At 40.4% G+C, this 23,617-nt stretch overlaps 1 protein-coding gene across 1 annotated transcript; it reads right to left on the minus strand.

Moving 5' to 3' along the window:
• Nucleotides 1–5,488: 5,488 nt before the first annotated feature.
• Nucleotides 5,489–23,434, minus strand: LOC122830950 (neuronal acetylcholine receptor subunit alpha-7-like). The gene is made up of 10 exons (XM_044116781.1): nt 23,183–23,434; nt 21,136–21,275; nt 19,276–19,320; nt 18,759–18,868; nt 18,223–18,302; nt 17,821–17,988; nt 17,297–17,491; nt 16,334–16,420; nt 16,140–16,249; nt 5,489–9,166 (listed from the first exon to the last, which is right to left on the minus strand). The coding sequence occupies exons 1-10, from the start codon at nt 23,232–23,234 to the stop codon at nt 8,291–8,293; spliced, it is 1,863 nt and encodes a 620-aa protein (XP_043972716.1). The 5' UTR covers nt 23,235–23,434; the 3' UTR covers nt 5,489–8,290.
• Nucleotides 23,435–23,617: the final 183 nt, after the last annotated feature.

The following is a 23,617-nucleotide window of genomic DNA, read 5'->3' on the forward strand; positions in this document are numbered from 1 at the left end:
CCTCGTCTCTTTCTATCAACCAACCCATGAAGACACCTCGTTCCCTCCTTTCATTCTGCATCGTCTCCGTCCATCTCTGCAAAGCTCTTTCTTCCTTCTGCCTTTCCTTTATTGCTGCGCTTCATTTCCTCTGTCCTTCCTTTCCTCTCAGCCTCATGTTCCTCTCCCTCACTACCGCTGTCCCAATTCTGCATCCTCTTTCAAAATTTTGCTCATGGGGAAGCCAAGTTAGAAAATGAAACTGAGGAGACAGTACTTTGGAATATTCACATCTCAGTCTGTATTTGAATACTTCTGCACCGTGTCTAAGCATTTACCAAAGTAATAATCTTTTCCAAACTTTTTCACAGTTTATCACCTTAAAACTGCAAACTTCAATTAATTTCATTGCAATCTTCTGTGATAGACCAGCACCAAGAGGTTTCCTTAAGTGTGAACTGGAAGAAATGTCTACCAGCTTTTTAAATGCATGTGTGTCCCTGTCCCAAAACTGCTCAAGCTGTCGAATGGAATGGACAGCTTAAACTGATTTGTGGCCAAACTTTTCTGAGCCCTTCCACCACTTAAATATGCTCTACAGGTACGTCTCAAAAATGTAAATACCTAAAAAAAAAAAAGTTTAAAAAGAAATTTCTCCCATTTCAGAAAGTGAAATTCACATATTGTATGAACAGGATATTAATAAAATATTCTATTTCCATTCACAAAATATTCTATTCTATGAATATTCTACCATTGAGTGAAATATTTCAAATTTTTATATTACATTTGGGTCAGAAAATTACCACCCACCATGACACCCAGAGTCTAGAGGAAGAGTGATTTCAAATGATAGTCTAAGCTAACGATTATTAGCATTTATCATAAGCTAAACCACATATGTCAGAGTCAAGGCCCGCGGGCCACATCCGGCCCGCGAGAAGATTTTCTACGGCCCCTGGGATGATCTTGATTTATTATTAGAACCGGCCCGCAGCAAGCCGTCTGAAAAAAAATGCGAGATGCACGCACCCCCCCCCCCCCACCCCCCGTTCGATCCTCACAACACTCGCCCACCCCCCCCCCCCGTTCGATCCTCACAACACTCGCCCACCCCCCCCGTACGATCCTCACAACACGCGCGCACCCCCCCCCCCCTCCGTACGATCCTCACAACACGCGCCTCAGCTCGATCCTCGCGCACTTCGGTCCGCAGGAAATTTACGAAGGCTTGGGCCGGTCCGCTGCACTAGACCAAATGCGTCATTTAAAAAAATCTTCGATCAGTCCGGCCCTCGGCTTGTAGCTAAATTTTTTATTTGGCCCTCCGTCCATTTGACTTTGACACCCCTGAGCTAAACTGAAATCTTTATTAGATCTTATTTTTACATATAGCACCTTCTACAACAAGCATTGACACTATTGGCAAAGATGTATCCTTATATGTTTCAAGATGCATCTTTATACATCTTTGCCAAGAGTGTATAAAGCCTTAGTTATGTTATAAATATTTTATTTTCTTTTGGTATCATACATTTGCAAATACTTTATTGGTCCCAACCTGAAATTTTGTGTTTTATTTTTCTTTGTTTTTTTTACAAAATCACCCCCATTCAGCATTCAGCTTCTATGCTGCACTAATTGGAAACAAACTTCCAGAAAACTGCAAAACATGTTTAGAGTGGCCTGCGACTAATAGTAATTGATTGATAGTAGTAGATTGATCAACATATTTGATTTCCTTGATTATTTTGACGATGGTATTTGACAAAATGTAACCGATTATGTTGTTTCATAATGAGTTAATTATGTTTTTTTTAAGTGAAAAGCACTTTGAAATGTCTGTTTGCTAAATGTGTTATACAAATAAATTGACTTGACAATGTCCATCTCATTTATACCACTGATAATATAATAATTACAAGTGAAACCATGGGTTTGTTTGTTATACACTTCCTGTTAACTTTATTAAGTTGATAGGAAAGTTCAACAGGCCATCGATCACTTCCTGTTTCCTTAAGGTGTATTATGTTACAAAAGCTAGCCTTTACTACTCTTCAAGATGAAAAAAACAAGCAAAAAATTGACATAAATAGGCCATAGACATGTTGATCTACAGGAAACTGACCGATACCTACAGATCCACAACTATCAAATCTGAAAACAACCTAAACTGTGAAAAGTAAGACTGGGAGACAACCAAAGTTTGACACTCACTTTGTGCGGTGTAGTCTTCTGACATCACCACAGCAAAGATTTGCTTCACAACGTCTTCATGACACTATTTTAGTTTAAGGCTTTTGCACGCATCTTTTCCCGGCATGCCAGTAATAGTGTCTGGCGCTGACTCACATTAATGAATAGAATAAACAACACCTTCCATAGCAGCATACTGAACATTTTAGAGGAAGCATCTCTTTGCTTTTTACTCCACAGAAATGAGACTCCTGCACCAAAACCAACTAAAATGTGTTCTAGTCTCATCTCCTCTGCCCTTTACATTCACATTAATAACTTCAGGGATTTATACAATCTGATACGCATCCTGAAAAATTATTTACAGCACATGGAGCCAAACTCAGAGTTCTGGGTATCTTGACTGGATATTTCAGTACATACAGACCTGCGGCTGGACTGTATTTGGTAAATCAATCAATCAATCAATCAAACTTTATTTGTATAGCACATTTCAGCAGCAAGGCATTTCAAAGTGCTTTACATCAAATCAAACACAAAATACAATGCAACATAGAATCAACAATAAAAACACAACATCAATAAATTTGCAATTGATTACGTTTCGAATACAACTCTAAACAGGTGGGTTTTTAGTTGAGATTTAAAGGAAGTCAGTGTTTCAGCTGTTTTACAGTTTTCTGGAAGTTTGTTCCAGATTTTTGGTGCATAGATGCTAAATGCCGCTTCTCCTCGTTTGGTTCTGGTTCTGGGGATGCAGAGCAGACCAGAACCAGAAGACCTGAGAGTTCTGGAAGGTTGATACAACAGCAGCAGATCTTTAATGTATTGTGGTGCTAAACCATTCAGTGATTTATAAACTAACAACAGTATTTTAAAGTCTATTCTTTGAGCTACAGGGAGCCAGTGGAGGGACTTTAAAACTGGTGTTATGTGCTCTATCTTCCTGGTTTTAGTGAGAACACGAGCAGCAGCATTCTGGATCAGCTGCAGCTGTTTGATTGATTTGTTGGACAGACCTGTGAAGACGCCGTTACAATAATCAATACGACTGAAGATAAACGCATGGATGAGTTTCTCTAGATCTGGCTGAGACATTAGTCCTTTAATCCTGGAAATGTTCTTCAGGTGATAGAAGGCCGTCTTTGTGACTGTCTTTACGTGGCTCTGAAGGTTCAGGTCAGAGTCCATCACTACTCCCAGGTTTCTGGCCTGATCGCTGGTTTTCAGTTGTAATAACTGAAGCTGTGCACTGACTCTAGATCGTTCCTCTTTAGGTCCAAAAATAATAACTTCAGTTTTGTTTTTGTTCAGCTGGAGAAAGTTTTGGCACATCCACACATTTATCTGTTCTAAGCATCTGTTCAGTGATTGGATGGGTTCTGAGTCTCCTGGTGACATCGTAATGTAGAGCTGTGTATCATCTGCATAGTTATGGTAGCTAATATTATTTCCTGTTATAACCTGAGCTAGTGGGAGCATATAGATATTGAATAAGAGGGGTCCTAGGATTGAACCTTGGGGTACCCCACATGTGACCTTTGACCTCTTTGATGAGAAGTTTCCAATTGAAACAAAGAAATCCCTGTTCTTTATGTACGATTCAAACCAGTTAAGCACTGGACCGGAGAGTCCGACCCAACTCTCAGTCGATTCAGTAATATGTCATGGTCAACAGTGTCAAAAGCTGCACTGAGGTCCAACAGAACCAGCACTGTGGTTCTCCCACAGTCCGTATTTATATGGATGTCATTGAACACTTTTACGAGGGCAGTTTCTGTGCTGTGGTGAGACCGGAAACCAGATTGGAAGGAGTCAAAGCGGTTGGTTATCGTTAGGAAGCTATTTAACTGTTTACACACAACTTTTTCAATAACTTTGCTGATGAATGGGAGGTTGGAGATCGGCCTGTAATTCTGCAGTAGTGATTTGTCTAGATTGTTCTTTTTTATCAGTGGTTTGATTACTGCCGTTTTCAAAGCCTGGGGGAAAACGCCTGATGAGAGCGATGAGTTTACTATTTGGATCAGATCAGTAGCAACAACAGGCAGAACTTTCTTAAAGAAATGTGTGGGTAGAACATCCAGACAGCAGGAACTGGAGCTGAGTTGACTTATAATTTCCTCTAGGGTTTTATAATTAAGTAGTTGAAATTGGGTCATTTTTTCTGTATTTGTTTTGTTTGGGTTCAGTGTTGGTTCTGACTTTATAGTGGATGTGCAGATTAATCCTCTGATTTTTTGAATTTTCTCTGAAAAGAAACTGGAAAACTGGTTGCAGGCAGCAATAGACTGAAATTCAGGTGGTAACGTGATAGGAGGATTTGTGAGCCTGTCAACTGTTGCAAATAAAGCTCGAGCATTGTTAATGTTTTTGTTTATGACATCTGCAAAGAAGGCCTGTCTTGCATGTTTGAGTGTTAAATGATAGTAACGTAGTTTTTCTTTATAGATGTCATAATGAACGTGAAGTTGAGTTTTACGCCATTTTCGTTCTGCCCTACGGCAGAGTTGTCTTGCAGATCTAACTGTTTGTGCATTTCTCCATGGAGATTTCTTCTTACCAGACACAACCTTCATTTTAATTGGGGCAATGGAATCAATGATATCTGAAACTTTAGACTGAAAATCATTTACCAACTTATCTACGTCATTACAGCTTAAGGGTGAGGAAGAAGAGTAGATTTGATTAAATGTTTCTGCTGTGCTTTCAGTGAGAGAACGTTTTGTGATGGTTGCTGTTTGTCCAAGTGGATTAAAGGATAAAGAACTTTCAAAGATAACAGCGAAGTGATCCGACAGGACGACATCAGTTACAGAAACATTGGAAATATTCACACCCTTACTGATAACCAGGTCCAGTGTGTGTCCTTGAGTGTGTGTTGCTTGTTTGACATGTTGTGTTAGACCAAAAGTCTCTAAGATATTAGAGAGCTTTTTAGCCCCTCTGTCTTGGGGGTTGTCAACATGAACGTTAAAATCACCAACAACTATTAAGCATTCATAATTAATACATACGAGAGATAGAAGTTCATTCAACTCAGTAAAGAAATTTTCCACATATGTTGGAGTTTTGTATAAAGTTAGTGTTAAAGTCCGTTTGAGGCCTTTAATCTCAATTCCAAGATACTCAAAAGAAGTAAAGTGACCCAAAGAAATTTTACTACTATTTACGGTATTCTTAAATATTGAAGCCACGCCTCCTCCTTTTTTATGTTTTCTATTCTCACTTAAGAAATTGTAGTTAGGAGGCGCAGATTCAATTAGTACGATCGGTTCATTATTGTCATTCAACCATGTTTCTGTCAGAAACATAACATCAATATTATGTTCAGTGATGAAATCATTGATTAATAGAGCTTTAGCACAGAGAGATCTGGTATTTAAAAGAGCTAATTTTAGTGACTTGGAGGCCAAACGTTCTAAATGTTGCCCATTTGTTAGAAGTACTGCTATTATCATTCACAAACTGAAAGCAACAAGACAGACTTAAATTGGTCACATTCCCCCTTCTTTTAGATCACTTTTTAAGTAAAGAAAGCACCAAAACACGTCCCAACAATAAATCAATATGGTAATTTTAAGCACTTTTATTTGTTGTTTTGATCAAACTTTATATGTAGGTTCACAGTAAAGCTTTTTAACATATAAACTCCTCTGTAAAGCTTTTTTTTAAATAAATGAGTCAAGGCCAGAGCTAGGCTTAAATACTTAATGTATTATGTACTAATACAAATATGAACTGTAATTTAATAATTTAGTTAGCACTACAGACCCCGTTAGCATAGAAGACCTGCTTTCAACAGATTATAATTGCACACCCAGAGTGCTGAGCGTAGTCTAATTTTTCCCTTCTTTGTATAGAAAAAATGTAGACGATGCTTTTACTTTTGTTATTAGAAGCACAGCTTATGAAAAGATGTTTACCCATGTCTGCTTATACCCTCATATTTATGTAAAAAGTGGTGAAAAATAGTGCAAGAGAGCATTTTTCTAGCAGCCAACATCCCAATCCTCTCTTGGCATACAGACACCAAACTTTTGACCAAGATTCAAATGCTGTAATAGCTTCCCTGGCCATTTATGGATGAACCCGTGGGTCAGTCATTCAAATTGCCAGCTTATGTGAAAACACCCACTGAACACTTCCATTTTTTTCATAATAGATATGTTCTCAACATATGGCATTAGCAACTGACGTTACCCACACCTGCAAATAGATAAAAACAAAAACTGCCATAAATTAGATTGTATAAAAAAAATAGAGTGAAACAGGGTGTAGGTGTTAAAAACATGAAGAAAATGAACAGCAGAACACAACAGGACGCCAAGAAACAATCGGAACTATGTCAGTATTTAAAAAGCAGCCCTGCTTCTGTCAGAACTACTGAATCTTAACTTTTGTATTTTTAATTGAGTGTTTCACAGGTCGTCATCACTCAGTTATTGCACAAAAGTCATGCTTTGTTGAGAGAAAAGCTCTCTCTTTGTCCCTTCACCTTAGTTGCAGAGCAAACAAATAGCAATCAAAACATACATCTGAACATCCGAATGTTCCTGTGAGCAGAGCAAGCATAATCTGAACGTGGAAACAATATAATTTAATCAGAGTCAAAAACAATTATCAGCCAAGCTGTCCAACAATCAAAAATCAGTCACAGACTGTTTGTCCACTCTGTGCAAGACTCCACTGTTGAAGGAAAAGCATTCTGAAGCATTTTTGTTTGCTGTATAATATTTGGATAAGTCTTTGAAATACTGGAAAATTATAGTCTGGTCAGATAAAATCTGATATACCTAATTTGGGGAAGGAGTGGCACCCCACATTAGTCCCCCAAAAACACCATAGCAATATTAATGTTGGTAGGTGATGAAATCATAGTGTGGGACTGTTTTTCAGCCTATGGAACTAAAAGATGCTTATAAGGATAAAAGGTGTAATTGTACACAGACATTATTAATAAGAAGGTCAGATAATATTAAATAGGGACAGATACTTTACCAGTCAGGTAATCCCAAACACACAACCAACAAAACCATCAATTGGTCTCAGAGAAAAAAACTAAAACTGAAAGAGTGGCCCAATCAATCACTTGAATTAAACTCAATTGAAAATTAGAGTGCATCGAAGAGCTCTCCATAAGCTCCAAGTTATGAAGAACATTTACCGGTATATTGAAGAACTGCTCAAAAACACACCTGAACAGTTTATGCAGCTAGTTTCTACTTACAAGAGACATCAAGACACTTTCATTACTAAAATATGTTCCTAGAAAATATTAAATATACTCCAACAAGCATCAACATGCTTTTTTCACCAATGGAGTTGTGTACAGTGAGCATGTATAGATACCACTGCAGTTGAGGGCTTTACCTGTCATTTTCACAGAAAAGCTACACCTACACGATTCCATGTGTTTCTAAGCTTCTCTGTATGTGGTCTGTGACTCTAGGACAGCGCTATAACAGAGTGGCAACAAAATAAAGATGAGTTCAACACCTATTTTTGAAACAGTATCTTAATAGTCATTAAGGCAGTGGATATGTGTTTATTTCTTCATTATACCAGATGCAAGGAAACATTCCTCAATCTCTACAGTTTGACACAAGTTATCCAGGTTTTCCATCTTGATGGATCAAAGTTTTGCTGTTCATTAGCACATGTAGCATTGGCTTTAACTGATGGGTGGCTGATTGCCATGTTCAGCAAGTTAGCTTAATGAGTAAGAGCTGACGGCTGCTGTTGGCAGGCCTCGACGTAGAGATTAAACCAAAACCTTCAGAAAGTTCAAAGCCCAGTGGAAGCAGGCAAACCAACTACATAATTACAAAATGTCACAATTTATAGTTGAAATGAATGCACACAAGAATAAATGTAACCCTGTACTGCTCTCAACTGGGCATCATCTTACAAATGCTAGCCTTTATACAAGTTTAATTGATTTGATTATTTTCACATATGCTACATTATGAGTTCTGTATATGTCCCATAAGAAAATTAACCCTAAAGTTTCTGAGTCACTGATAATAGTCCTTTCCCGCTTTTAAAATCAAAATTGTGCTTCCATCTGCGTCTCATCGCACCACCCTCTTTCTCAGACTTGCTTCTTTGTCTCTCAGAGGAAGTCTTTTGATAGAGCTATCCCAAAGTTAGGAGCAGCCATGAGGATAGCAATTGTGCAGATGATGTTGAAAACGCTGAATCCGACCAGGCACAGGCGGTCGATGACGGCAGCAGCAAACTGCCACTGCTCTGCTAAACTCAGCTGACGGTCCTGCTCTCGAACGCGCTCCACTAAGAACTGCACCTCCGTTAGAAGAGCCTGTAGCTGGTTGTCCACAGCAACAGATCGAATAATCCCACTGTGACTCTGTAGGGCAGCTGATCTCCCACCCCCAGGATCTAAGCCACAGGGTCCAGTGGCTGCGCCTGTATGCTCAGGGTCAGGAGATACAAGCGTTTCCAGTGGGGGGCTCACAAACTTTGAAGACTGGAGGTGCTGATGTATTGATATATCTCCAATCATTCCCACCGCACCTCCTCCTACTGCTGCCCCTTCATCTCCTTCTCCTCCTCCACTGGATCCTCTGTTGGCCCGCCCATGGCTGGTAGTCCGGCACCTCTGAACAGGTTCTAGTTCAGCAGTGGTCTGGAAGGTCTGAAAGCCCATGTAAGGCAGATGACCATTGGGCTGAGGTGGTGGATTGGAGCTAGGGTTAGGCTGGATATTAACCTGGGGGCGTTGAGGAAGTTGGTGGGACAGAGGGTGGCTGAGCTGTGCCAAGCTCACCTGCAGGGCACCGAGACTTTGTGGCAGGATGGAAGGAGCTGGGATAGGGATGGGGATCGTGGTGGTGGTGGTGGTCGTCGGAGAGGAAAGAGTCTTGCTGCGAGAGTCTGCTTGGCTGCAGGATAGAGTGGGTTCTGCTCCCTCTCCTGGTCGCTTCATGCGCAGAAACCAAGGAACCCACTGCAGCAGAACCAAGTGCACCTGAAGGTCAATGACACCACAACACAATCACAATACATATGTGATTGACAAGTACAATCACAAATTTAAGCAACTGCCTAAATTTGCATGATCTCTAGTTTGGTGGATCCTGCATAAATGAGACACTCCTTTTGCTGCCCCAAAACTAATTAAGATGCAAAAATTGGATGAGGGGAAAATTGTAGCACAGTCCTGCAAAAAAACTTCCAATTTTCGATTGCAAGCAAGAGACACCTACTCAGCACACAGAAATGCTGTCTCCCACTGTAATGAAGGTATTCATTACTTGTATAAAAACACTTAAAAGGGGTTGAATGAGGAGACAAATACAAATTGAAGTATTTTATTGTTTGTGTTTTGTCCAGTGGCACCTCAGCTGGAACTGATGGTGTCCTGTTAAAATAAAACAAACAAATGGATGGGTTTTGTAACTGTCTGAAATAAACTGAAATGTTTGTAGAAATGGCTTACCTCTGTCTCTTCCTCTGCAGGGTGTTCAGGCTAAAAGATTCCCCGGGGGCCTGAACACCTTATAAAGGTTCCGGAAGAGACCAAATGCAGATGGAAGAGGGGGAGCGATGAAACTATGTATTTTAGAAGTGTAATGATTGAATTTATATTTATAGAAAGGTATTTTAGAAATGAAAGGGCAGCTTAAAAATGAAGAGTGTTGTTATGATTATGTTGAAGATTTAGTTGTTTTGTTAAGATTGTCTGTATATAGGTATTTTGTCCTACCCTGTTTCTTGGTGGGGTTGTTAATGGGAGCAGCCAGGGACTATAAAAACCTGTATGTTGGCCACATTGCAAGTTAGTTGGTGTGGCTGCTGCTAAGACCCAGGGCCATTGTAAGCAGGATTGTCTCTATGTTAAATGTTGGAAAATAAACACCTGGTTGGTCTGCACTATTTCTCTGCCTCAAGACTCCTCTGTAAACCAGCCGCTAAGGGCCATCCTAACAAGTGGTGTCAGAAGCTGTGCGGAGTCACAAAGTGGAGTTGAGGATGACGAAAGACAGAGAAAAGAGGAAGCAAGACCAACAGGTGGAGCCTGATGAGGGAGCAAAATCATCTGCTGATCAGGTGGGCGTGGCACCCAGCAACCCTGAGAAGATTGAGGAGCTTGCAGATTTGGTGAAATCGCTCATTGAGTCTCAATCAGTGAGAGACCAACAGCTGGCAAAAGAAGCTGCTCGTCAAGACCATAGATGGAAATCTATGCAGCATCAGTTTCATCAAATACAGCAACAAGTGTATGATCTGAGGCAAGATTCTGGAGGTGACCAGCTACAGTCAGGTGCACTGACCTCAAGAGGACAGAGAGGATCCAGGAGAGGGGACAAGTCAACTGTCTTCGGATGCTGGACCTGAGAGGGATTTCAGCATGCACAGAGAACCTAAGCTACATCCTCTACTACCTGATGATGACATCGAACATTTCTTGACCACTTTTGAAAGAATGGCCCAGGTTTGTCGATGGCCAAGGGAAGAATGGGCTATCCGCTAATTCCCTATTGACTGGCAAGGCACGAAGTGCTTATGTTCTGATGGATTTTGCAGACTCAGAAGACTATGACAAAGTGAAGGCAGCCATATTGCAAAAGTATGAGATTACAGCTGAAACCTATCGTCGGCGTTTCCGTTCTTTGGACATTCTTCCTGGAGAGACTCCACAAGAACTGTATGTGCCTCAAAGAAATGTTTTTCAAGTGGGTTAAACCGGAAAAGGCAACAATAAAAGAAATTGCAGAGACAATGATCCTGGAACAGTTCCTGAGGATGGTTAACCCTGAACTGGAGGTGTGGCTTGTGAGCATGACCCAAAGACAGCAGAAAAAGCAGCACAACTGGCTGATGTCTTCACGGCAGCTAGGCGAGGGACGAAACACCGCTCTTTTGGCCGAGACTCCAACTTTGCCCACAAAAGTAAGTCCTTTGGGGATGAACGGGGTGGTGGTCATTTGGAGAACAGGACATTTTCTAGTGGTAGGCAACTTTCCTCTAGTAAATATAAACCTGATTCTGCTAAGAATGCCCTTTTCGTTCTGGCAGGCAAGACATAAGGTGTTATTTATGTAATGGACTGGGCCACACTCAGTACTTCTGCCCCCTTACTAATCAATCTAAGCCATCCCTGTTTTGCACAGTCCCCAGACCCACTACAGGTGTTTTTCATGATGCTGCTTGTACTGCACCAGTTCTGGTTAATGGGCAGCGACAGACAGCCTTGCTAGATACTGGGGGGTTTCAGACTGTGGTTTTATCTTCCTTAGTACCTAGAGAAAGGTGGACGGAAGAGAAATGTTACATAAGTTGCATACATGGCGATAAACATGAATATCCAATGGCTGACATATATCTGACTGTGGGAGGGCACACATTTTTTATGTCAGTGGCTCTTGCAGAAAAGCTGCCTTATACTGTTGTTCTGGGTAATGATGTCCCCATTATTGCAGACCTCATTCAGCAAGCAGAATTACATCCTCACAAACTACTGATGCCCACACACCCAGAAAACTTTCCATCACAGGAAGTAACTGATGCTCTTTTAGCCCAAACCATAGAGTACCCATGTAAAGTGTCATCTGCAGGACACAACATGGTCACTACAAGGGCTCAAAGTGCTCAAAACACCTTGAGGGAGTTACCATTTTTTGAGGAAGTATGGGAAATGGGACCAATGAAACCTTATAAAACCAAGGCTGAGAGAAGGAGGGACAAGATGAGAGGTTCTGCTGGGCAAACAGATAACACTTTCAAACCATTGCAGCTGCTAGATATCAATCTTCCAGCTAATGTGGGTGAGCTTCAGAGACAGGACCCAACTTTAAAAGGTTGGTTTGAGAAAGTCATAGAGGTGGAAGGAAACACACAGGGCACAGCAGGATTTCTTGATGAAGCTACTTATGTAGTAAAACGGGGAATTTTGTATCAGTGTAAAGGGGATGTAGAGGCCTTGGCCTTACCACAACAGTTCAGAGAGAGAGTAATGGATCTGGGACACACAGTTCCATGGGCTGGACATATGGGATTTCAGAAAACACTGTGTAGAATTGCCAGAAGATTTGTGTGGCCAGGAATGTATACGCAAATATCACATTTCTGTAAGTCCTGTGTTAAATGTCAACTCACTTCAGGGAAAAACATTTCTCAGGCCCATCTTCAGTGCTACCCATTATTGGCACTCCTTTGAGAGAATAGGATGGATGTAGTGGGTCCCTTAGAGAGAAGCTCAGCAGGCAACAAGTACATCTTAGTTATATGTGATTATGCAACTCGGTATCCTGAAGTTTTTCCCCTGAGGTGTGTGAAAGCCAGAAATGTGGCTAACTGTTTGATACAACTGTTCTCCAGAGTAGGGATACCTAAAGAGGTTTTGACAGACTGTGGAACAAACTTCATGTCTAAGCTGTTGCAACAAGTCTACAAGTTGCTAGGAGTGAAGGGAATTAAGACCACCCCCTATCATCCTCAAACGGACGGGCTTGTTGAGAGATACAACCAGACTTTAAAGAACATGCTGCGCAAGTTTGTTTCCACTACAGGAGCAGATTGGGACCAGTGGTTGCCCTATTTGCTGTTTGCCTACAGAGAGGTCCCACAGGCTTCAACTGGATTTTCACCTTTTGAACTTCTCTATGGACGCCAAGTGAGAGGACCATTGGACCTCCTGAAGGACTACTGGGAACACCCTGAATCAGCGGAGGAGAACATCGTGGCATATGTGGTTAAGATGACACAGAGGTTGGAAGAAATGACAGCTCTGGCACAGGAGAGCATGAAGACAGCACAACAAAGCCAGAAAAGGTGGTATGACCAGAAATCTAAAGAGAGGGTCCTGAAACCAGGCCAGCAGGTCCTATTGCTGTTACCAACCTCAGATAACAAGTTGCTTGCCAAGTGGCATGGCCCATATGAAGTGATTCGACAAGTGGGTAAGGTCACATATGAACTGTTTATGCCTGACAGAGTGAAAAAACATCAGACATTTCATGTGAATTTGCTGAAAGAATTTCAGGTACGTCAGAGACCAGTGCCGCAGCTCTTGATTTGTGAGGTTCAAGACGAGGAGGTGAAGGAGAAGTTTTTGCCCTCCAATGAAACACAACTCAGTGTGGTTGATCTGTCTCATCTGTCAGCAGCCCAACAGGATGAGGTTGCTGCTCTGCTGGATCATGAACTCTTTTCAGAGACTCCAGGTTTTACAGACCTGGTACAACATGACATCTGTCTCAAGAAGGATGCACCAGCTCGGCAGAAGAGTTACAGGATTCCAGAGCGGTTGGTGCCACAGTTAAAGAAAGAGATAAGCTTTATGTTGGAACTTGGCATCATTGAAATATCAACCAGTGAATGGTGCAGCCCTGTGGTTCTGGTACCTAAAAAAGATGGTTCACTGAGATTTTGTATTGACTTTCGTTATCTGAATTCTCTGTCTCAATTTGATCCATATCCTATGCCCAGAATAGATGACCTGTTGGAAAGAGTTGGAGGTGCAAGATACATTACTACACTGGACTTAAGTAAAGGTTACTGGCAGGTGGCACTCGCACCACAGGCCCGCAAGCTGACTGCATTCAGGACACCATTTGGTATGTATCATTTTAAAGTGATGCCATTTGGTCTGCAGGGAGCGCCTGCCACTTTTCAAAGACTTATGGACCATGTTTTGAGGGATGTGTCAGACTTTTCAGCAGCCTATTTGGATGATGTGGTCGTGTTCAGTCAAACATGGAAGGACCACATGTTCCATTTACAACAAGTGTTGGGATGCATCAGAGCAGCTGGGCTAACCATCAACCCCCAGAAATGTGCCATTGCCCAGAGGGAGGTGGCCTATTTAGGCTATATTATTGGTTTTGGCAAGATTAGACCACAGGTGGGGAAGGTGGATGCTGTTCATAATTTCCCTGTACCTACAACTAAGAAGAAAGTGAGGAGCTTCTTGGGCCTGGTTGGATGGTACAGGAAGTTTATTCCTCAGTTTGCAGAACGCTCAGTTGTGTTAAACAATTTGACGAAGGGTAAGTCCCCAAATAAGATCCAATGGACTGAGGAATGCAACACAGCTTTTGAAGATCTTAAAAACGCAATCTGCACAGAGTCTATGTTGCACACCCCAGATTTTGAGAAGTCCTTTACACTGCAAACAGATGCTTCAGGGGTGGGTCTTGGGGCAGTTTTGTTGCAGGAAGTGGATGGAGAGATGAAGCCAGTCGTGTTTCTGAGTCGCAAGCTTCTGGACAGAGAAACCAGATATTCAACGGTGGAGAAAGAATGTCTAGCAATGAAGTGGGCCATCGAGTCATTGAGATACTACCTGCTGGGGCGTCATTTCTTTCTGGAAACAGACCACCGGGCCCTCCAGTGGTTGCATCGGATGAAAGATGCAAATGCACGGATTGCGGGATGGTACCTCGCTCTGCAACCATATAACTTCACTGTACATTACAAGGCTGGGAAAACCAACACTGCAGCTGACTGTTTGTCTAGGATTCCTGAAAGTTGAGGTACTGTGAGCTTCTGGAGAGGGGGGAGGAAATGTAATGAAGGTATTCATTACTTGTATAAAAACACTTAAAAGGGGTTGAATGAGGAGACAAATACAAATTGAAGTATTTTATTGTTTGTGTTTTGTCCAGTGGCACCTCAGCTGGAACTGATGGTGTCCTGTTAAAATAAAACAAACAAATGGATGGGTTTTGTAACTGTCTGAAATAAACTGAAATGTTTGTAGAAATGGCTTACCTCTGTCTCTTCCTCTGCAGGGTGTTCAGGCTAAAAGATTCCCCGGGGGCCTGAACACCTTATAAAGGTTCCGGAAGAGACCAAATGCAGATGGAAGAGGGGGAGCGATGAAACTATGTATTTTAGAAGTGTAATGATTGAATTTATATTTATAGAAAGGTATTTTAGAAATGAAAGGGCAGCTTAAAAATGAAGAGTGTTGTTATGATTATGTTGAAGATTTAGTTGTTTTGTTAAGATTGTCTGTATATAGGTATTTTGTCCTACCCTGTTTCTTGGTGGGGTTGTTAATGGGAGCAGCCAGGGACTATAAAAACCTGTATGTTGGCCACATTGCAAGTTAGTTGGTGTGGCTGCTGCTAAGACCCAGGGCCATTGTAAGCAGGATTGTCTCTATGTTAAATGTTGGAAAATAAACACCTGGTTGGTCTGCACTATTTCTCTGCCTCAAGACTCCTCTGTAAACCAGCCGCTAAGGGCCATCCTAACACCCACCATAGTGTGTTATGTATACAAGCAAAAGAAAACTTGTTCATGGCACAACTAACAAATAAATAACATATTTCCTTTTTCTGGACCTCTTTCTAATGTTGCCTTAGGTCATTAGAAAGGGATTTATATAAAAACTGCCTATGTCTATCATTGAATAAGAAACATTTTGTTTTTTTATATTTGTCCATTGCAAATTACAAAACAGAAAGAAGCCACATAAATAAAGTTGGGCACCTAAGTAGTTGGGTATGATTTGTCCACTATTTCCATCAAAGAAGGGCTCGTGATTTTAAAACCTACAAAATACAACATCAGCTATATTTATCAGTCAGCATTTATGAGTTCCTTTTAACCATTGCCCAGGCTGGCACAGTAAAATGGCGTAATTGATGTCCATCATACCAGGATAATAAGTGTTTTCAAGTGGCCATTTTCAGAGTTTTTAATGTAATTAAGAAATTGCAGTTAATAGGAACCATTGAGGTCAATGAAAGAGCAAAAGCCCTTTATGAGAAAACTGCTCTTATAGGATGAGGCAAATTAAACTCAGAGTTTACAGGAAATAGTCCTCCTGATGATTTAGCAGACTTTGCAGTGGTGGTGCACTGTCTTATTTCTGCAGTAACAAGTAAACAAGCAAAAGTCTTGCAAAAATATTCAAATTTTTGACTTGAAAATTCCTCCATGTTAGTGGAGACATCCATCTAACGAGCTGATGTTGTGGAAAAACTCACCCAGCGTGGCATTTGTCCACTGTTCAGACTGTGATGATGAAACTGGAGGACAATGACTGTGGCTACCACGGACATGCCAACAATCACCATGGTGCTGGCAAAGTACTGACCTGAAGCACACATGTTAGTAACCACAAAAGACAACAACATCCGGATATGATGCACCGGTAATCATAAAAACAGAAACAACTAACCGATCAGCGGCACAGAGTCGGAAGTGGCGGGCATTATCTCTGCGACCATCAGCATGAAGACCGTTAGAGAAAGCAGAACGGTGATGCCTGAAGGCAGACACAGGACACCAGGGAGTCATAGTGAGAAAGAATACCATCCTTTAAGTATGGAGGTACAGGAATGGACCACAGTGAAATATTTATTATGTGTTTGATTATCTGCCTCAATTATCCATCTTCCTGACACTCGAAAGGTTGTACTTAGCTCATCTTTTTAACCTTTCCACTTTCCTTCTGTTGGTTCATTATGCTTTAATGAAGTACTGGTACAAAGTTCTGATTTAATGTTACTGGGGAAAGATTAGAACAAAAACAATTTAAAATAGTTCAAAGGTATCCATGTTCCTTGCATTCATTCCCATTTGGTTGCAATCAAAAACATGAGTATATTTATTTGGGCTTTTTATTCTTAAGCCAACACAAAGTGGTGTGTTGTTGTGTTTTTTCGAACGTAAAACATGCCCCCTTCTGCTCAACCTGCTACTCTAGATAGATGGTCATGTCTTGGTGGGCTTGAAGTTATTCTATACTACTGCAGAATTATCTAGAAACAAAACTGTATTGTGCTTTCAGTTTTATCTTAACTTCTGAGTGCATGTTTGTTTTGGAGTAAAGAGAAATATATATAAATGCACACCAGACGTTTTAATTTTTTTAGTGACTAAAATTTGAGGGAAAAAAAGCATTATTTTTACCTTCACCATTTTTGCACTACTTTATGTTGTTCACATAAAATCCCAGTAAAATATATTAGGTTTATAGGTTTACTGTGACAAAGCTCGTGGATATAAATACATTTACAAGGCACTGTACGCACAGCTAGACATGAAGAGATTAGACATTAGATCCATGCTCTCACACACAGTGTGTCCTTTTCATTTCATCACTCCATCCCACCGCCTCTTTTCAGTTGTGGTATCTCACCGAGGCTGATCTTCTCCCCCGAGTTGGCGGGGAGAAGGAAGACCAGCAGGGTCATGGAGGACAGCAGTACGCATGGGATGAGCAGGTTGAGAGCATAGAACAGAGTTCTTCTTCTTAGCGTTACCACAAATGTCACATCGGGGTACGGCTCTGCACAGCAGTCATAGAAAACCTCATTACGACCTCCGGGGACCTCTGAAAAGACACGGAAATAAAAAGATGCGGCGCAACATTTTATTGTTCTGCAGCAGAACGTGACTGATGCAACTAATAAAATGTTTTGTGTTTTGTGCGGTTACAGGCGAGGCATGAGAAAAAATGTGGCGCAGGAGCGGAATTTATCAAAAAATATGGCTGAATATAAATTTTTTATTAAAATGCCGTGCATGCAGCAGGATTTAAGATGCTGCCTTTTGTAATTAATGCAAAACTGAGGGAAGATACTCTGAATTCTGACAGGTTTAATTAATTTGTGAATATTTACAGATGCATTATATTCCAGCCCAGTTTCTATGCAGTCATACCCATAAGGTCCCACTCTCCATTGGGCATGTACCCCGACACATCTGCCTCCCTCATCTGGATGTCCAGCAGCCAGCCATCAAAAGTCCATGAGCCGAACTTCAGCTCACAGTGCTGGATGTCAAATGGAAACCATCTCACATCCACATTACATGTGCTGACAAATATCCCTTAAGATTCAGAGACAAGAAGGAAAATTTATTTTACAGCACAGTAACACCCCCAATATGTGACACAGAGAGAATGTGATTAATAATTTACTCTCACGGCAGTCATGTGGAAGAAGGGGAAAATTAAAAATATCTGAACGCAGCAGACGTTCTAAATTAATTTTCTGCCGGATGAGTATATTTTGTGAATGAATAAACAAGTTAAATTCAGAGGCTCCAGCTGTGCAGACCTACCTGGAGGCAGATACTCACAGAAGCCACTTGAGTTAACCAGAACGTTGGTCTTAAACGTGGCATCGAACTTATCATGAGCACTGAAAAAGGACAGTAAAGTGATGAAGGCTTAAGCAGCAGCAGAAATTTGGGTTGAATTGCAACCTTTATTAAAGTCAAGTAATTGGACTTGTTCATTTTTGTGACATTCTGGATATTAGAAATTATTTTAAAAAATGTTAAGAAAAATTACAAATAAGTCGATGTGAAAAGTCCAATGTGAAAAAAGGACAGGGTTTTCAAATAATGAAATCAACATCCATACTTGAATCTGATTAAGGTCCTGTGCAAAATCCCTTTCAAACCCCAAAGATCTCTTGTCTTGTTTAGTTGTTTGTCTTTAAGATAATGCACCAAGGCATCAAGTTTTTTTGGGGAAAAAAAAAACATGCTCGGTATTATGTTTTTCTCATTTGCATGACAATAAAAGAAATTTTCATACATTTCCAAGCTGCAGGAGCCTTAAATGGGTTTTTGTGAATGCATGAGTCCCACACCTGTTGTAGAGCAATATGTCAGGGGTCCAGACCTGGTCAGGGGTAAAACGCAGGTTCTTGACTCCAGGATACTCTGACTGGTTCCACTGGAGATAGTGGTCATACCACTGCTATGAGGCACAAGCACAAAATGATATAAACAAGTGAAAGGACATTGCTAAATTATGTACATACTACATCCTTTTGTTCCTGAGGGAAACATGTTTCTTGTCAGCTCACACTCTGTACTGGGGCATCGTCTTCATTTAAGCTCATGCTTAGAAAGTCTCATGGTGCATATTAGAATTTTGAGCTATAATAATAAAGTAAAAATAGATTCATTGAGCTCTCATAAGGCCATGTTTAGGGGAGGAAAAAGAAGCTGTCATCCTTGTGAGCAAGCCATTATCATGATAATGAAAGCCAAACAGCACCCGGGATGACACTGCGCATACTACTGCAATGGGCAGCAGCCCGCAAAAAAGCTTTCTGCAACACAGATCGATACCACATTATTAATGTTATCTATTATACTCACCATCTGCAGCCAGGCATTTGTGGTGAGGATCTGATTCTTCTCATCCTTACATGACACAAAGCAAATAATATAATAAAGGACTTTGCAATTGAAAAAAAAATAATTTTTCCACTTTTTTAAGACTGCCTTAAAATGTTACATTTGTTGGTTTTGCCTACACTTTGCATTTAGACTTCATCATACAGTAGTAGTGTTGGTAATTTACATGCTCTTCTTTATTCTTTGCATTTTAAAAAGCAAAGAATAAAAATAAAGCATTCAAAACAACAAAAAATTTCTCATACTCATTCACCCAGAGACACCATCAGAATACTTTTCTGTTACAACTAAGTGAATAAGGCAATTTCAGCATGATTTTTTAGGGTTAGGCAATTTTCTTCACCCAATGTTTGAGATTCATGACGTGGATGTATAAAAAGTGCAGCTACTGAAGATCTTAGAACCTTTGTTTTGACACCTCCAGTTTTGATGCGCTGTTCAGTTAGGGTTAAACCATGACTTGAGAGGCATTACTGCATCCAAGTCACAACTTGAGGCAGCAAGCTAAAAATGTCTTCATCATTAAAGCTGTCAAACAATTTCTTTCCGTATTCTGTATGTGGAAGAAGTCTATAACCTTCTCCAAATGTTCTTCCCAACAGCTGCCTTACTTAGAAATCAAGAGTAAAAAAAGTTTTTGCATTGACGCATGGCTCACAAGCTAATTCCACCTACAAAAGAGAGCTCTGCAAGGTGGGAACACTTTACATAAGGGCACTAATCAAAGCAACACTTCACCAATCAGTCTTTCATCATAAGGTGGCCAAAAAAAGCAGTTGCTTTGCCCTGAAGCACAAGGCAGCTTGTTGAGAAAATGCCAGAAGCACTTGAAATGTTCTCCAACCATGAGAAAAATCCTCTGGGCTCAACAAAGTGCGACCTCTTTTAAGCTACAGAGATGCTAAAAGTCTTCACACCTTTACAGATCTATTCTTCCTTCTATTTTGCTTTTTTTTTGCTCTTCATATATATGTATAATTTCTTTTTTGCATAATTACGATCTGTTCTGCCATTGTTGTGACTGGCTCCCTTGGAAGCAAGTTTATTAACTAAGTGGGACTTATTGTAAACATAAAAATATAATAATTTCATTATTTAATTTAAAGATTGTATAATTTAATTGGTTATACGGTGAATGAACTGTTCTTCTGTTCTGTTATTTGGTTTATTTTCACTAGTAGTTCTGCCTGACCTCTAGAATCAAGAACTCACTCATGGAGAACATTTCTGGCAGAAGATCATGATGGAGAACATCCCCAAACTGAAGAGCACTTGGGTTATCCATCAGGACAATACTCCAAAGCGCGGCAGCAATCTCAGCTCCAAACAGATCAATTATATCAAAATAAAGATCTTCAAGTGGCCTACTCAAAGTCTGGGTTAATACCCTACTAAGATGCTATGGCATGATCCACAAGAAGAGCATTAAAGCTCAAGAAGCTTCAATTTTCATTCAAGAAGAGTGGGCTCTTTGCCACCAAGGACACATTTTTGGAAGAAGTCCAAGTATGTGAAAAAATAATCAGGTATTTATTAAAGGAAATACCTTTTATCCAGCAGTTTAACTAGGCTTGTTTGTGTGAAGGTTTTTCAGGTAATGGATAGGCTGTGTGGATTGAAAATGGATGAAATACTACTAAAAAAAAAAAAAAAACACAAACCCTTTACATAATGAACAGATCAAACGCCTGAAAGATCTAACGTAAAATTAAATAAAATGTTTGGGTAACCATATAAACATCTCTGACTTTTCCTCTAGATTTTTCTTGGTTAACAGTATTTTCTGAGTTAATAATAATAATTAGGACTACTGAGGCATACCACATCCATGACCTGTATTAGAGTGAAGGAGAAGTGAACAGTGAGGGCCTGGGAGTCGTTGGCCACTGGTCTCTCCATCGGGTTGTAGTCCCTCAGCAGTTCTTTGAGAAGATAACGCTGGTGTGGACCCTGCACTGATCCTGGACAGAGGGTGGTGGGGAGAAAATGTCTGTCAGATCACAAAATAAAGGCAAATTGACAAAAGAAGGCAAGTACTGCAATTATAGTGATGGATTTATGAAAATAAGGGAAGGAAGGCAAAAAAAAAAACACTACACAATCATTGGTGAAGGACGTTAGAGGATAGAAATGTGAGAGTGTGCCCCAGGCAGGGAAAAAAAAAATACGAGTAGGAAGACAGAAATAGTCCCGCTCTTCTTAATCAATTACGTCTTTGATTGATCACAAGCACCCAGTCGGAGTCTTCCCTCTGCCATAAAAGCGTCAGCTTCATTTTATTCAGGAAATAGTGAGGCCATTAAACACTGAAACACCCCAGACAGACACACACAGCACTCACAACAATGAGGGCTTAGGAAGCGCTCTCTCTTTGCCACGAAACTAAGCTAAGAGCCTAAAATCACTCTCGATTCAAACTCTGCTGTGTAATCCCAGTTGATTTGGGGAGATGTGTTAAAGGTGGGCGTAAGAGGTGCACTAAATATGCTAAAAACAACTGCAGAGAGCAAGGAGTAGTTGTACAATGTCTGTTCTGTAGCCAGACTTCACAGTGGGAGAGCTCCTGGAAACAGTGTATGATTAATTCTCTCACTGTGGGGTGTCAAATCTATATTCACTAACAGAACCTTGAATATGACTCTGACTTCACAGATGGAATGCCTTTATGCAGGTTAATAGTCTCTCTGTGTTCATAATGTTCCTCTTTAGGTAATTACCATTTCCTTTACCTTTCACATCCGCAGTGCATTTCACATTTTTCACCACACCTTGTAATGATGCGTTAACAGCCTTAAAATGTTTTGATCTTTGTTGCGGTGGTTAACCTCACACTGGAAATTATATTAAAAAAATAAAAAGGAACCTTCAATTTTAACATATTCATTCAGCTGGAAACAAATTTGACTGAAATATTTGTCATTGCTGTTACAATTACTGGCACTGCAAACAATTCTTATTAAATAAGTAATTGTTCACCCATTACTATTTTATTTTATCAGAGTATTTAGTTATACTTAGCAAGCCATGTTTCCTGCTGTATTACTCGAAATAGGTAACCAACTGTCAACAGATCCATCCCACCTGAGCTGTAGATCTCTGCAGCTCCTGCAGAGTCAATATGGGCCTTTCTAGCTGCTTCTCTGGTTTATGTTCTCTTTCACCTACCTCTCAATTTAAGCAAGAATCAAATCACATTTTGGAAAGTGGGCAATTGTGCTGTTCAATTTTGAATTTCAGATCATGGAATCAGCATTGCTCTGTCAAACGTTTTAAGCTTGGGAATTGTTTTATTGTCCAACACTGCTTTCAGTTTTTCCACAACTTTATCCCTGACTTGTTTTCTATGTTCCTTAATCTTCATGATGCATCCTCCTCTTCATTAATATTCACAAACAAACCCCTGAGTCCAAGTAAAGCTGTAAACTCACTGTAGAAACTCCATGTTAACTCATATGCAAAAAACGGTAGCAAATGTGAGTGCAGTTTAAGAAAAACAAAAATTAGTGGGAAAGATTTAGTGGGAACCTTTCCCACTAAAGTATGGGCTGACAGCACGATGTGACAGTAAAAGCTTGGGACAAAAATTGTTGTGGCAAATACTGTTGTCACAAAATTGCTGCACCTACAACAATATTTTAAGACAATGGTAAATCAATACAAAATACATTTATACAGCATATAAATTGTTAACAGCACGTTTATCCACTGATTTTATAGAGATATCATCTATATATATATGTAGATATATATATATTTGCACTGTATTTTCATGTGCAAATACAGAAACATACAAAATTTACATTCAAAAGACCCACTTATTCTTGTTCAAGCACAGTCCCGCTCAAAAGCACCCGTCGAAGTCACTCACCTCGGAGCAGAGTCGCAAGTATCAACAGCCAAAAAGCCACCGCTTGCCTCATGCTGCATTCCTCAATATGAGCACAGAAAGACTTGCAGAGGGAGAAATAGAGATGGAGGGAAATAAATGGTAAACTAGTGTAAAAATGGGCATCTGTGGAGAAAAGAAAGCCTGCTGAAAATAGGCAGAGATTTGTAGTACTGTCAGCAGTGGCAGAGGAAGAAAAAATGAGGAGAAAAGGAAGAGGGAGCAGCAGACACAGAGTGGGTGAGACATGCAGTGAAATGAACACTCCAGTAAAGAGGGAGATGCTGTGTGGGAGTCGATCAAATTCAAAGATGGGCAAACCTTAGCCTGTGGTCAAACTCATCCTTTGTGCTTCCATGAGCTTTCATTTCTGCAGACTTCATGGCAGTTACTGTATCTGCAACTGAATGCCAATGA

The sequence above is a fragment of the Gambusia affinis genome, linkage group LG05 (genome assembly GCF_019740435.1).
Source record: "Gambusia affinis linkage group LG05, SWU_Gaff_1.0, whole genome shotgun sequence".
In the NCBI taxonomy this organism is placed as follows: Eukaryota; Metazoa; Chordata; class Actinopteri; order Cyprinodontiformes; family Poeciliidae; genus Gambusia; species Gambusia affinis.

Coding starts and splice junctions, on each gene's coding strand:
- LOC122830950 (XM_044116781.1), bottom strand. CDS start 23,234: ATGAGGCAAGCGGTGGCTTTTTGGCTGTTGATACTTGCGACTCTGCTC. Junction 18,869..19,275: donor CAAATGCCTGGCTGCAGATG/GTGAGTATAATA, acceptor TGTGCCTCATAG/CAGTGGTATGACCACTATCT. Junction 18,303..18,758: donor GACATATTGCTCTACAACAG/GTGTGGGACTCA, acceptor GTCCTTTTTCAG/TGCTCATGATAAGTTCGATG.